At 36.6% G+C, this 15165-nt stretch overlaps 2 protein-coding genes across 2 annotated transcripts; both read right to left on the bottom strand.

Annotated features, from left to right (window-relative positions):
- Window positions 1–371: 371 nt before the first annotated feature.
- LOC133418769 (peptidyl-prolyl cis-trans isomerase A-like) lies at window positions 372–3876 on the bottom strand. Its single transcript, XM_061707603.1, has 6 exons — window positions 3639–3876; window positions 3404–3434; window positions 2870–2958; window positions 2688–2784; window positions 1994–2069; window positions 372–930 (listed from the first exon to the last, which is right to left on the bottom strand). The coding sequence occupies exons 1-6, from the start codon at window positions 3789–3791 to the stop codon at window positions 795–797; spliced, it is 582 nt and encodes a 193-aa protein (XP_061563587.1). The 5' UTR covers window positions 3792–3876; the 3' UTR covers window positions 372–794.
- Window positions 3877–5004: 1128 nt separating this feature from the next.
- LOC133419145 (uncharacterized) lies at window positions 5005–11257 on the bottom strand. Its single transcript, XM_061708158.1, has 3 exons — window positions 10801–11257; window positions 9532–9717; window positions 5005–6476 (listed from the first exon to the last, which is right to left on the bottom strand). The coding sequence occupies exons 1-3, from the start codon at window positions 11192–11194 to the stop codon at window positions 5392–5394; spliced, it is 1665 nt and encodes a 554-aa protein (XP_061564142.1). The 5' UTR covers window positions 11195–11257; the 3' UTR covers window positions 5005–5391.
- Window positions 11258–15165: the final 3908 nt, after the last annotated feature.

Raw genomic sequence — 15165 nt, 5'->3', positions numbered from 1 at the left:
AAACAACCTTTCCCAACATTAATGGATCCAGATGTTGCTGCTGAGGAAAAGAAAAAAAAAAATCAGATGTGGCTTAAACACCCTCTTGTACAAACACACACCCTCTGCCGAAATTAACAGTATCCTGCCATTCACATCGGCCCGAGCCCAAAAGAGAAGGATCTCTTATCAGAGGGCACCGAACCCGACCTGGCAGAACTTCACCCTTCCTAACGGGCTGGATCAGGGTAAATACTCTGCTGCATGAGATTATTAGTGGATTGATGCTGATGAGGAGAACAGGAGCAGGTAGGGAGGCTGAAAACGGTGAGCTCACCCCTCTGCCGGTGATAAAACATTTTTTTCCCAATAAAGCCACACGCAGACACACATTTTGCCTCAGACTGTTTTATTTCAGTCAACTCAAGTTCTCTTACGGGAACTTTATGAAATGTTTTAACGAATTCATAAAACCCAACTGGCCAGAACAACCTCTTATACAGTAGAAAAAAAAAAAAAGTACTTTTTTTAAACAAATAAATCTCCCTTCTCCAAAAATTACCAGATTTACAAGTTTAAATTCACATTTTATAACTTGACACAGTCAAGTGTGTTTATTGTTACCTGAAAAAAGGACTAATGCAGCATTCCAGTCCCTATAAAACACAGGTGAGGCTCACAGATCATGTATGTTCGGCACAGAAGAGCAGTACCAGGTGCCACGGCAGAAGAAAGGGCCTCTTTCACTCTGACTTCTTTATTAAAATTACAGCAGGAGATGAGACAACAACTGCATCCAGCGCTCACAGGGGAGTCTAGTCGAGCTCTCCGCAGTCTGTGACAGTGATCCTCTTGGAGGTTCGCCCAGACCGTGAACCGTAGGTTTCCACTTTCTTGACCACGTCCATTCCTTCCTTCACACTGCCAAAGACAACATGCTTGCCATCCAGCCTAAAGAAGAAGAGGTTGTTTTAATACTGCTGCCTCAGACAGAGAGATGATCAAGGTCAACGCCTCCTTTTATGCTGAGCAATGTTGTCGTGTCTGTGGCGTATCTGCCGTTCAAAGGCCGACATTCTGGCTTTCATGTTAAAACTTACCAGCTTCCCCAGTAAAGAGGCAGCTTCTTTAAAACCAGTCACCAGTCACCACTGAACCCTTACTTCAAGTAATCTGTCCCTGCAGCAGGAAGTCATCTTATGTCTCATTTGCGCTCATCTTTATCCTAAAGTGCTGTTCTTTTTGCACAAAAGCAAGCCTGTTAACATGTAGGGAATGCATATTATGTTGAATAAATACAGTATGGAAACAAATAATTATTACAATTTGTGCTCTTATGTGATGATTTGTCTGTCGAGACATTTTTTCCTCTACACAATGTTTACTAGGGGTGGGAAAAAATATTGATACGGCAATATATCGCGATACACAGTCTCCCGATACGATATCGATATTCAATGTATGTATCACGATATATTGCCGTATCAATATTTTTGCCCACCCCTAGCTGCACTTTATTTTGTGATTTCAGTGTGGGTGAGACACTGCATTTTATTTTTGTCATTTTAAGTCAGGGGCAAGTAGCTGTACTGTATTTTTGTGATTTCAATTTCAGTGTGGGTGAGACACTGCATTTTATTTTGAGTATTTTGTATCCAAGAATAATGCACACACTGCACTTTTCATTGTGTTTTGACTGTCTGTCCAATGCATTATCACTATCATCTGATGTACATATATACAACTTGGATTTTAAGATGTGCAATGCATTTTTAAATTTTTCGGTGAACTATGTAGAATATCGCGATATATCGCATAATCGGGATATCGCAATTTGTATCGTATCGTGGCTCAAGTATCGTGATGCGTATCGTATCGTGAGGTCCTTCCCAATACCCACCCCTAATGTTTACAGAAAACATCTGCATCAAACTGCCCCATAAACAAATAGTGATGAAATGGATGCAAACAACCTCACAAGGGTGACATCTTGATGGCATCTGCTAGGACCTACCATTCTGTTTTACTGGTGCAGATGAAGAACTGGGATCCATTGGTGTTGGCTCCAGCATTGGCCATAGATAATATACCTAAAAGCAACAAGTGCAGAATTAGCTTGCAAACATCAACGCATTAAGAATCAGGAGCCACACCTGTAAAACTGATCACTTTCATGCTGCTGGAACTAGATAATGACCACATTCTCATATCATGCCTGTTTTAGGTGAAAGAAAGACCCAATAGCAGTAATTGCTGATAAGCAGTTACATGAACATTTGTAAAACACTGCCACTCAGTGTTAAAACATGAGTATGACAAAACTATACTGCAGAGAAAGTTAAGGTAATGCTCCTGCAAAAGTACAAGTTGCAGTTCTTGCTACCATTATGTGACTCACTATTTGGGCCAAAAAACATTTGCTCTTAGCTCATGAAAACAGTTGTAAACTATATATTTACATTTATTATATATACACACACAGAACTAGTAAAGAAGTCCAATTGAACATCTCTGTTCAGCTTCTCCCGTCCTGTATTTGATTTATCTGCGCTGCTCCGTTAATTGCAGACAGCCCAGCTACACTCCTGGTATTTTAATACTGAATATTGCTTAACCTCGCCTTGATTGGCCAGAAACTTTCTTGTTTACATTTTCTGATGTTTAACAGGAAAAGTACACTTGATTGAAGAAGAAGATGGGCTTCGTACCAGGTCCGGCATGCTTCAGTTTGAAGTTCTCATCAGGGAACTTCCATCCATAGATGGACTTGCCCCCGGTTCCATTGTGGTTTGTGAAGTCTCCACCCTGAAGACACAAAAGGGATTATTGTACCTATACTGATATATCTAACCGAGAAAACAAAAAGGCACATAATAGAGAAAAGCCGTACCTGGCACATGAATTGTGGGATCACCCTGTGGAAAATGGATCCTTTGTAACCAAAGCCATGTTCTCCTGTGCACAGCGCTCGGAAATTTTCTGCAGAAAATTGCCCGTGCATACCAAAGTTATAATTCTTTTGCATTTTTTAATAGTTTTTTTTGTGTTCAGTTTGTTTGATTATTTCCGTTTAGTTTTAAAAAACTAGTAACTACAGAAAAAGCCAGGATAAAAGAATCTTCAATGTCAACAATGCCGTACAGTACAAGAATCCTTTATTTTTTCCTTTGAATAATTAGAAAAAAACTGAATTAGTAATTAGAAAAACTTTAGCTGCAAACATAAAAAAAAACAAGGCACAAAACGATAAAGAAAAAAAGTTAATTATACCTGCAATTTTATTTCGTTTCAGTTAGTTTGAGCTTTATACACATCTTTATTTTTTTATTCAATTTTTTCACTTAGTTCTAGTTACCAAACTATAATAACTCAGGTGCATACACACCCTTACATGAAAAGGGAGAAAAACAAAGTAATTGCTTACCAGCAGTTTTTGGCACAACCTCAGCGTTGAGCTGAAAAGAAAATTAAAACGCCTTAGGGGGGAAATGTGCACAATTTGTTCTCACTTTTCTGTCTATACTTGGCACACAAACAGACTTTTCCCTGCAAATTGAACGTCAAAAAGGGTAACACGGACAGGATTTCCCGTGGACGGATTTTTTTGTGTGTGCATACATATGAAGTGAAAACACGTGTTGTGTTTGTAATCTCCTCACCTCAAAGGTTACTCTGCCCAGTGGCTCGTTGTCTGCAGCAATGTCAAAGTACACCACGGGGTTTTTATTAGCGGCTGCGGGAGCGCTGCTGTACAGGCGGGCGGCGGTAAACGCCAGAGAACATACCTTTATCCTGTTCGATAAAAATAACATTATAACAAGAGAACTGTATCCCAGACCATTCAAATGTGTCAGCGATGGGAAAGTCACGCTTTCCGGAAGTAACGCTTATGCAAGATGACGGTCCGTGCTGGCAATCTCGCGAGATTACTCGAGAACATAATCATATCTCATGTAATCTTTAACATAAGCGCTTACTCAGGTTTTTTAAATTTCAATTGACTGATATAGAAAAAAATAAACAAATTATATTGAAAAAGGGAGCTGTGAAGGAAGGTATTTAAATACATTACTGGTAGTTTAAGTATCTTTTGTTTAGTTTAAAGGAGCTGGATCTGTCCAACTAGGGGGCGGGGCTTATCGACTGGAAATCTTGACATGACATAACCTAGAAAACAAAGATGGATCATTTTTTATTTCACTTCACATCAGTAATTTATCCCCTCTAATCAAATTCTTTAATTCACTCGTTTTTTTCTTTGTGTTCATTTAATCCAAATGCCCTCTAATTAAGACTATCCAATTATGAAACAATCTTTCATGTGATAAATATTACTAACTGTATATAGTAATAATAACACAATACTATTTGTTCTTCTATAAAACACACCCAAAATGCATTTATTTCATTCTTTTAAGGTTTATTATTGTTTACCTTATAAAAAGGTACCGTATAGCTTATTGAAACAATCAGTCCGTTGTGAATTCTACTTCTTTAAAACAATGTATTAGTTTTGTTTCTTTAACTTTCTTTTTAGACTATCAAAACAATTATGTACCTTCCTGAGTTTCCATGCCGACATATGAGGCTTGCAGTTAGTTATCTGTTCAAAGTTCTTTAGTTTATCAACCTCCTTTCTTTTTTAATCCGCTTTATACTGTCCAGGGTCAAAATGATGTAGTCTGCCGTCACTAGGAGGCCCGATACACTCCAGATAGGTCGTCTCTCAGTCCATCACAAGATAAAAAGACTGATTTATTACATTGATTTTTTTCCACCCCTCAGTAAATGCTTTGACTAAAAATAAAAAAAATAAAGAAACATTTTCAATTTCTAAATATTCTGTAAACTGAGGTTTACAGAGTTGCAAGACGAGAAGTATGGCACATAAGTCAAAGTTGGCATGCTTATCCTTTTGTGTGGTCTGGCCACAAAGTTTGAAAACCTGTGGAATAGAATAATCTGGAAGTATATTGAGTGTAGACATAAGGAACCCAGCAACACTTGTCATTTTTAAAAGGTCTTTATTGCTTGTCCAGCACATTTCAGCTTATAGTCACGATCTTTTGGCAGTGGGTGGAATTACAGCGATTACGTGGACTACAATGTTAAGTGAATCCTTACCCCAGGGTTGTTTGTAAACTTCCCCAACCCAGGATGTCATGCCATGAAGTAAGAATTGAGCACAAGTCATTCAATTTAAAGTGAAAAGTTAAAAAAAAAAAAAGACAGGAAAAACACAAGATCAAAATAAATAAAATATCTCTTTTTCTTGAGAAAATTAACATTTCTAATGCTTTGTCCGAGTTTAAATACTTTAATTCTTACAAACGGGTGTTTATTTTTTATGTCTTGAAAACTGGTAATGCTGTTTCTCCAAGTTGAGTGATGCTTCTTTAACAAAAGTGGATTTTAACCATCTTTCTGCGGACTGTTGCTGAAAAGATGTCCCTCTTCTGCAAATTTTGCATACAAATGCTCGTCAATCGGCACATCATGATCCACAGAACCCTGATAATTTACCATCACACAGCAACAGGACCACATTTGATTCATTCTGCCTGCCAAAGTGAGAGGTAATGGAGAATCCCAAATTTGGTACTCTTTTATCCGTCTGATTACTTTCTCAAAAAGGATACCGAGTTGTGCAATGGCCTGGGCTCTGTCATGGTCCACTTTGCTGAAATCGTCTTTGTGTTTTGAAGGTGGCATTATCAGTTTTGCTCCAACATCCAGTAGTAAGTCCCCGATGACAAAGTCCTTGTCTGCTACAAGCTCATCACCTGGCTCAAGTAGGTTCAAGATTCCTGACTGCCTTGTCAACTCCATGTCCGAGATGGAGGAAGTAAACAACTTTGATGCAAACGTGATGGAGCCACAGGGTGCAACTCCAATCAAAGCTTTGAATTTGGTACAGGTCTTTTGGTTTGACAGTTTTTCGGACTGGAAGGTAGTTGTTTCAGAGCTCTCGCATTCGAACTCTACACAACCAACAATCGCTCTCACATTTGGACATCCGTTCTGTACCTTTACAGGCATGGTTCGTGTAACCTGCTCCCGTGTCATCCAGATCTGAACTGTTCCCAGCACGTGGTACAAGTAGTTTGACCAGATGATTAGTATCCGGTTGACTGTGGAGGTACTCACTCCAAACATTCCAGACAGAACTTGTTCTCTCATGCCAACAGCAACATGCAAGCAAAACATAAAAAACTCATCAACAAGTGGAAGCTTACGCTCACGGCTTGGTCTGACAGCATCTTTCCCTAAAGCGGTATTTCCAATGATGTTTGCTTTAGACCAGAACTCAATCATGGATGCTGAAGGCTCAACACATTTCCAGAAAACAAAAAAGATGTTTTTAGATGGGAACTTTGTGAAATGTTTGAAGTCTTCATCAGACACACACCATCTATCCAGTAAATGTCCAGCGACGCCGAGGCCGGACACCAGCTCCTCCAGGTCCTGCATCCTCCCCATTGCCCCGTTGAGTGCACCTAGTTAAAAAGAAATGACAATAGTTGATGTTTGGTTTGAAAAGAAAAGAAAAAATAAGTTTTAAAATATACATTAGTCAAAAGTAGCTTTTTACTGCAGGAAATAACCCTTTTAATTATTAGTTTATGTACTTCGAAATGATTCATTTAGTTGTACACAAGGCACCATCTTATGGACACATCACGACACAAAATTACGCAGTAAGATAGACAAGTATGCATAGTAGTAAACAAATTAAATTCAAAATTACTTTATCAATCACTGAAGGGGAAACTATAAAAAAAAAAAAACTTCTAATAAAGTGTCTCCTTATTGTAGGAATGTCGTATTACTGTCTTTTCCTGTACCTTCAAGACACACATTTTGTTTGACAGGAATATCTATGGAGCTAAAACAGTAGAGATGAAATGTTGAACATAAAATAAAAACTATAATGGGACAATCCAAAGTAACAATTGAGTAAAACAAGAACAAAATTCAAATGGACAAAGGGAAACTGTAGTGACAGTTAATGCACAAAAAAGTTAATGCAGTAAAGAAGCAATTACAAGAAGAAAGGGAATTACTGCAGTGGGTTAAAGTTAAAGTTAAAAATGTTGAAAAAAAAAAGTAAAAATGAGGGAAAACCATCAAAAATTCCAGACAGAGAAGAAGCTGCAACAGCTCTACAAACTAGAAGATGGTCAGGATCCGCCTGAAAAAGGTGTGGAAAACCTTGGAACTGAAGAAAACTGTAGTGGAGCAATACAAGGTGAATATGGAGGAGAACAAATTGCAGAGGCAGGTGAGAAACTGAAAGAGGTGAGGGTAAAACTGCAGCTGGAGGAGATGACAGAGACAACCCAGATAAAAATGGAGGGAAAAACACCAAAAATTTCAGACAGGGTAGAAGAAACTGCAGGACTTATTAAACTTGGAGGTGGACAAGAAACGACTGGAAGAAGTGATGAAAACCTTGGAAAATTGAGAAAACTAACAGAGCAATCCAAGTAAAAATACGGAGAAATATATTTAAAAAAAAAAAAGTTGTTCACTCATGAAAATCGGGCTTCGAACCAACTCTTTAGGGGGTCTGTACAGGTTATGTCACTTACTACATTTTAACAGTTTGCATATAGAAATTGTCATATGCATTTATTAATGAAGATTAAATTCAATTACAACACAGTCAGTGATTGATTTCTAGTGCTGTACGACTATACTATTAATTCTGACACAGTTTTGTTTTAAGTACTCATGACAGCAGAAAGTTAACATGTAGAAGAACAGTGCTTAGCAAAGATCAGCTTGCCTCAACACTAACTACCTTACTTTGGGTGTTTGGGTTGTTTTGAGTGCCGTTTTGTTTTGCTTAACTTTAGGGTATAGAAATCGTTATTTAGACCAGGCAAGACTACTGATTATTTATTATATAATTATATAAATTGGCTGCCTATTAACTCTTTCTTCCCAGTATGCAACACAGATTAACTTTCACGTCGTTTCAAAGAAAGCAACCTTTGAAATGTTCATGATGAAAAATGAAAAGGCTACAGGTGGCATACAATGATGCTTTTAGAATTTTTCTAAAACTCCCTAGATGGACAAGTGCAAGTGAAATGTTTGTGACCCACTTTACATGCTGTACTGAGGAATTTTATGTTTAGATTTATGTGTAGACTGAAGGAGTCAAAGAATGTTTTAATTATGGCCTTAACAGAGACTACACAGAGCGATATATGGTTCTCCTCCTGTTTCTGGAAACACTGGAGTAAATGTTTGTATGTTTTTAACTAATTTGAATGGCACAAGTGAATCTCTTTCTCTTTGTTTTTAATGGCTGTGTCTTTGTATCTTGTTTTGTATTCTGGACCAAGTGTCTGCTAATAAAGTTTATAATAATAAAATAACTACAGCAGCAGCCAAGGTGTTTCTGCATGTAATGATCTTTTCTTACGTTGAATATGGGTTTACAAACTGGTCGTTCTCTACCACAGTCGCACTAAGGCAGATTGAATCGCTTTACAAAAGAGCAATTAAAATATTTGACAAAAAACCTATATCGCATCACCACTGTCACATACTCCAGAAACATAGGTTTCTTAGTTTTGAGAACTTCACTAAATTTAAGTATGACTGCAATATATAAAATACTAAAAGGGTTGGCACCGCCTCCCTTGTCAGACTATGTCAAACAAAATGAAAATAGCAGCTATACGACCAGGGCCACCGCAAGAGGGGACTGTATAATCCCGTTCAGGCGCACATCACGTGGGCAGGCTGTACTCTCGGTTGCAGGTAGTCACATATGGAATACTACGCCCTCTGTGATCCGAGACTGTAACACATATGGGACATTCAAAACTAACTTAAAAAAATGGTTAATAAGTAACCAAACTTGTAACCACTGTTGATATGCAATGTATGGTCCTTTTTTTTTTTTCTCTCCTATGATTAATTTCTATCTATCATCACTTTGTATTTATGACTGTCTGGTTCCTCCTCCACTGCTTATACATTAATTAGTTCACAATATAACAACCACAACTAGTCACAATTATAACAATAACTAAGCACCGGACTTTGAATTGCTGCAATCTCAAACTTCATCTACACACCCCGTACAGACCCCCCCCCTCGTTTTTTTTTCTCTTTACTTTCACTTATTTTATTTTTGCATGTACCATACTCATGTACTGGCAGCACTTTAATATTCAACTATTTAACTATTTATTAGTATTTATCGTGTACCACAGCAGATACAAAATAGCACTACAGCACTTTAGTTCTCAAACCATTCATTTCCCCAGCACGGTTTTTATCGTCATTAACTTTTATTGTGAATGCATATGCCATGTTATGTGTGCTATATTGTTTTTCTTTTTTTGTGATTATTATTATTGTTATGATTTTTGCTGATTACATCTGGCAGGGGGACTACCGATGGAAATCAGCCTATGGCTGCAATCTGGGTGCATCTACATTTTATTTTTTTATTAAAAGAAAATGTTGATTGATGTACACTGTCCCTACCAAAATAAATACATTCAAAAATAATGAAAACAAGTTACTCACGCTGAGGGAGTGGGCGGCTGCTATGGTAACCGTGTTCCCTCCAGACCTGCGTTGCAGCCTCCACATCAGGACCAGTGTTCTCTCTCCCGAGGAGAGTCGTGGCTGACTCGTCTTCCCCCCAGATGCTCCACTCAAACCCGGGGGGCTCGTCCTCCGTCTTCAAACGTTTCAAATGAGACCTCATCACTGCATCCCCAGAGCACAAAAAAGTGGTATTTTACTTACTAACTAAATAAATAGTTCCTTTTCTTCATCTTTTTTTCTTCCTGGAAGCCTATATCCCTTTACAGTCTCCTAAAAGAACTGTGGGACCACATGGTCACATATTTCAGGTATACTGAAATATTTCAGGTATACTGAAATATGTCAGTCAGAAGACTTTCAAATAACGCCGAGGACACGCTGCTTGCTTTCGGTTTGAATTACAACCGGATCAAAGGCGCATTACCACCATCTACTGGACTGGAGCAGTACACAGACTACGTTTACACACAGTCAAAATTCGGTTTATTGATAATATTCCGGTTACTGAAACATTTGGAATATTCCATTTCCATGTGTGAGCAAACAGGGTTATCCCTGTATACATGGTAATTAATCATTTGGGATATCTGGATCAAACCAGCAACACACGGAGAACGTGATGACGCAAAAACCGTCATTTCCGCTTCTTCTTCCTGTATCCAAATTCAAAACAAATGCTGCTTCGGGCAACTTTTCGCTCACCTTCTTGTAAATCTCGCTCTCCCGGTACTTTCTACCTTCTACAATTGCAGAAATGTTTATATCCTTCATTACATTTATCTCCTCCTCACTCCAAACGTGTGGCGTGGTCTTGTGTTTCTCCGTGTTTATAAGAACTTCCTGGACTCAAAAGACCAGGATTCCTTGCGAACAGAGCATGCGCAGAAACAAATTCATGTTCCGTCGATCGGGATATAATAATAATCTTTATTACGGACTCAGAAGGCCCACAATCATCCAACATACACAAACACACAACCATTACATTAAAAACAAATCCCGTTTTGGCTATACATGATCAAATATTCAGGTTTTAAAAAGGAGTAATCCGAATAAAAAAAGTAATCAGGTTATTCAAAGGGGTTATTGGTGTTAACATGGCCGTGCACATTCCGGTTATATATTCCAATATTCAGGTTTTATTGACTGCATGTACACGCAGTTAATGTTAGTGTATGACAACTTCATAATTAAATTCATAATGAACAGTATTGTCAGCTTCATAGCTAAAGTGGCTGAACTTACCCACAGAGTCATGTCTGCGTTTCTTTCTCTGGGGGGAGGCAGCGGTCCCCTTGGTGGGTTTCTTTGGCTGGGGAGAGGGATTGTAACCCAACCACAACTTAGGGAAAGGATGATTCTTTGATGGTTTTTTCTCAACAAAGTGATGCGAACAGACATAAATGTTGCGCGGTGGGTTTTTTAGGTTCAATGCCTTCAGCCAAGTCCTTGATTCCCAGTCGGTATCAGGCTTGCGAAAAAAACGAAACAACGGAGCGCATGGGCATTGCCTCTTCGTAGCTGGTCTGTGTTCGTAGCACTCTCTATCAAACCATGTGTTCAGGCGCCTTCTCGAGTTAGTACAACCAACCACCGCACACGTCGTTCCAGAACCAATTTTCTTCTTTGACATATCCATCTAGTTCCTCTTTTCAGTGCTATGTCGGCACTCTGCACAACGTCAGCAATACAGGACTAGTCCGCCAGAAGGGAAGTGGATTGCATGGACGGGAGGACGGGATATCCCGATCAAACGGAACATGAATCGGTTTTCTGCGCATGCTCTGTTCGCAAGGAATTCTGGTCTTTTGAGTCCAGGAAGTTCTTATAAACACGGAGAAACGCAAGACCACGCCACACTTTTGAGTGAGTGAGGAGGAGACAAATCACGTTATAAATGTAGTGCAGGATATGAACATTTTGGCATTTGTAGACGGTAGAAAGTACTGGGATAGCGTGATTTACAAGAAGGTGAGCGAAAAGTTGCGCGAAACAGCATTTGTTTTGAATTTGGATACAGGAAGAGGAAGCGGAAATGACGGTAAATGCGTCATCACGTTCTCCGCGCGTCGCTTGTTTGATCCAGATATCCTGAATGATTATTATAATAATAATAATAAATATATACATATATATATGTATATATATATATATATATATATATATATATATATATATATATATATATATACATATATATATATATATATATATATACATATATATATATATATATATATATATATATATACATATATATATATATATATATATATACATATATATATATATATATATATATATATATATATATATATATATATATATATATATATATATATATATATATATATATATATATATATATATATATATATACATATATATATATATATACATATATATATATATATACATATATATATATATATACATATATATATATATATATATATATATATATATATATATATATATATATATATATATATATATATATGTATATATATATATATACACACATATATATATATATATATATATATACACACATATATATATATATATATATATATATATATATATATATATATATATATATATATATATATATATATATATATATATATATATAAATAAAATAATCACCAGGGAGATCCCAATGTTTCAGTAACCGGAATATTAGCAATAACCTGAATTTTGACTGCATATAAACGTACTACAAGAAACGTGACTTTACTGTCCACTGTTGATAGACTTGTTGAGTGAAATTTCCAGTCAAATTTGCACAAAAAAAGTCATTTTGGATCCATATGTCACAACACTGAGCTCACGTTGAAATATAAACACAATATTATAAAACCTAATTATGTCTCCAAAAGGAACTTTTTTTTTTTTACTATTAAATGTAAAAACAGACTTTATAGTGTTAAGCCATGACAGTACAGTTTTCATTAGTCAAAGACATTTTGCTAAGAAGAGGAAATCTGGTAAAAAAAAAAAAAAAAAAATGGTTTAAACGATTTTAAGAAGAGAACAGCACACCGTTAAACGGGAGAAAAAAGGAAAATTGTCATCTAATCCAAAGCGGCTCCATTTTGGTGAGTTTATTTGTTGATGTTTTTTTTAACAAGAAATTATATACAAAGACAAGACAGATAAGTGCTCCAGTATCAAAAAATATTGAATCACAATAAACTAAGATTGTTATTAATATTAGTAAACTTAACAGAAATAAGGAGAATAGTGCATAAATGAATGAATAAAATGACATAAACTTGCTTGCTTTTTTTATTTAATTTTTAATTGTATTTTAATCTGTTGGTGTTTTCCGTCATTTATAACTATGTGTTGTAATTGCTGCTCCCTATCTTGGCCAGGACTCCCTTGGAAAAGAGGTTTTTAATCTCAATGGGATTTTCCTGGTTAAATAAAAGGTTAATTTTTTTTTTTAACGTAAATACAGTATTCTTATTTAAAAAAAACCCTTGTATACATATATATCTATGGATGTGTTACTTAGTTTGGTGTCAATTACTTTAATGTATTTTATGTACTCTTTAAACACGTAAGAAACTTTTAAAGTTGGGTGGAGTTGTGGAGTATTTGCATTTGTGTATGTGGTATTTGCTATACACAATTAATTGGTTTGTAATAAAGGTGAGGCCATTTTCTCCATGGACAAAATATAATATCACACTTCTACAGTCAATAGAGATGTTTGTCTTGATTTTAGACATTAAATATTGTTCAAATTGAGCCCAGAAATTGATAGATCGGGTACAGGGGTAGAATAAATTAGTTAAGGTTTCTGTTTCCACATTGCAAAAAGTGCATTTGTTTTCTATATTGAAGAATTTAGAGATATAGACATTTGTTGGATAAATATCAATCAATCAATCATTTTTATTTCAAACCAACAAAACCACAACTCTCGTACTACAATATAGTCTGCAAAATTTTAATGTGAACCTAATTTATTTTATTGGAGATACAATATTTATAAGGCAATGTCCAGACCTTCTTCCACTCAGTGTCCATTAAGATCTTATCCCAAAATGCTTTCCCTCGAGAAGTTATTTTCCCCTTTTCATAAAATGCATTACGCTTATGTTTGTTGTTGCACTTTGGATCTAATATATCAAGTCCATGTATCATTAAAAGGGGTTTTATTCTTATTGTTTCTTGGTACTGATAGTGGCTTCTCATCAGGAGAGAAAGGCCATTAGAGATTGCTTTAGTTACGTACGGTAATTAAATTCTTTACTTGCAACGGGAAAGGATACCGGATGTTCTAGTGCCATCTGAGATTTTACCTGAAATACGTAACACTGCTTCGTGCACATAGCCCACAACAAACATCTGGACGAGGCAGTCTCCTTGAAGAGTTGACTCTGCTTCGTTATGGAGGTCATAATAAATAGTGACTTTTACATGTAGTCATTTAATTCTCAGCAGTATGTCATTTTATTGTGTTCATATGTGCAATAATCAACCAACATATTGTCCATCTTGAATATTACAGATGTATTTTCTGTTTGTAACATAATAAAGAGGCAGAAAATATTCTGGCTCATCATTTAAACTTTGATAAAACACAAAAAGATTTTTACAATAGTGTACAACGATAGGTAAATTAACCTTCACCGCTGTTAGGGAGAGGGGGGAGTGGGACTATTTTATTTCTCCTCCTTTTTGGTAAAGGGCTTAGGAAAGACTTCTTCTCGTTCCATGCAAATCTTGACGGCCCAGCAGCTTTGCCATTTGGGAAATGCCAACTGCACACTCTTGCGTTGCAGGTTGGGGTAAAGTTAGCACGTCTGTAATAAGAAGGGAAGATGAGAGATAACCATTAGGCTACTCAATTTGAAATGTATTAGTTGTATGCACAACAATTACAGTGTAGCAAATTATTGGCAATGAAAAACCTAACGCTGCACTGTGTAACATTCCTCTTCTGCCCCGGTTTACTGCGCAAGTGCTGACAATTTTTTTTTTACCATTAGGCTAATAGAGTCGGCCTGCTTGCTCGGGGGATAAATTAATCTTGACCATCAGGTCAAAATGTGTGTCAGGTCCTGTGTCAAGGTGAGACATTAACTTTGACACAATCTAAATGTCTCAATAGAGGGGCTGGAAGACAAAATACAACCACCCCAATTGCCTAATTTATGTTGTATTAATATACTCTCCTACCATACAGATTGGACAAATTCAATTGTATTCATAGAAAAGCTTACATAGTGAAAAAACTTTTGTGTAGTGAAGATGTAGTGTAGTGGAGATGTCATTTGTTTATTTGATACGTATGGGATTATACAGGAGTGCAGAAGTATTGTAATGAAATACAGTAAGAAACTAAGCACATTCATTAGGAATATGTGTATGTTCTTTGTACTGATAGTGGCTTCTCATCAGGAGAGAAAGGCCATTAGAGATTGCTTTAGTTACGTACGGTAATTAAATTCTTTACTTGCAACGGGAAAGGATACCGGATGTTCTAGTGCCATCTGAGATTTTACCTGAAATACGTAACGCTGCTTCGTGCACATAGCCCACAACAAACATCTGGACGAGGCAGTCTCCTTGAAGAGTTGACTCTGCTTCGTT

The sequence above is a fragment of the Cololabis saira genome, chromosome 19 (assembly GCF_033807715.1).
Source record: "Cololabis saira isolate AMF1-May2022 chromosome 19, fColSai1.1, whole genome shotgun sequence".
NCBI lineage: Eukaryota > Metazoa > Chordata > Actinopteri > Beloniformes > Belonidae > Cololabis > Cololabis saira.
The sequence above is the reverse complement of the archived record's forward strand: the minus strand, read 5'-3'. Positions and strand labels throughout refer to the sequence as shown.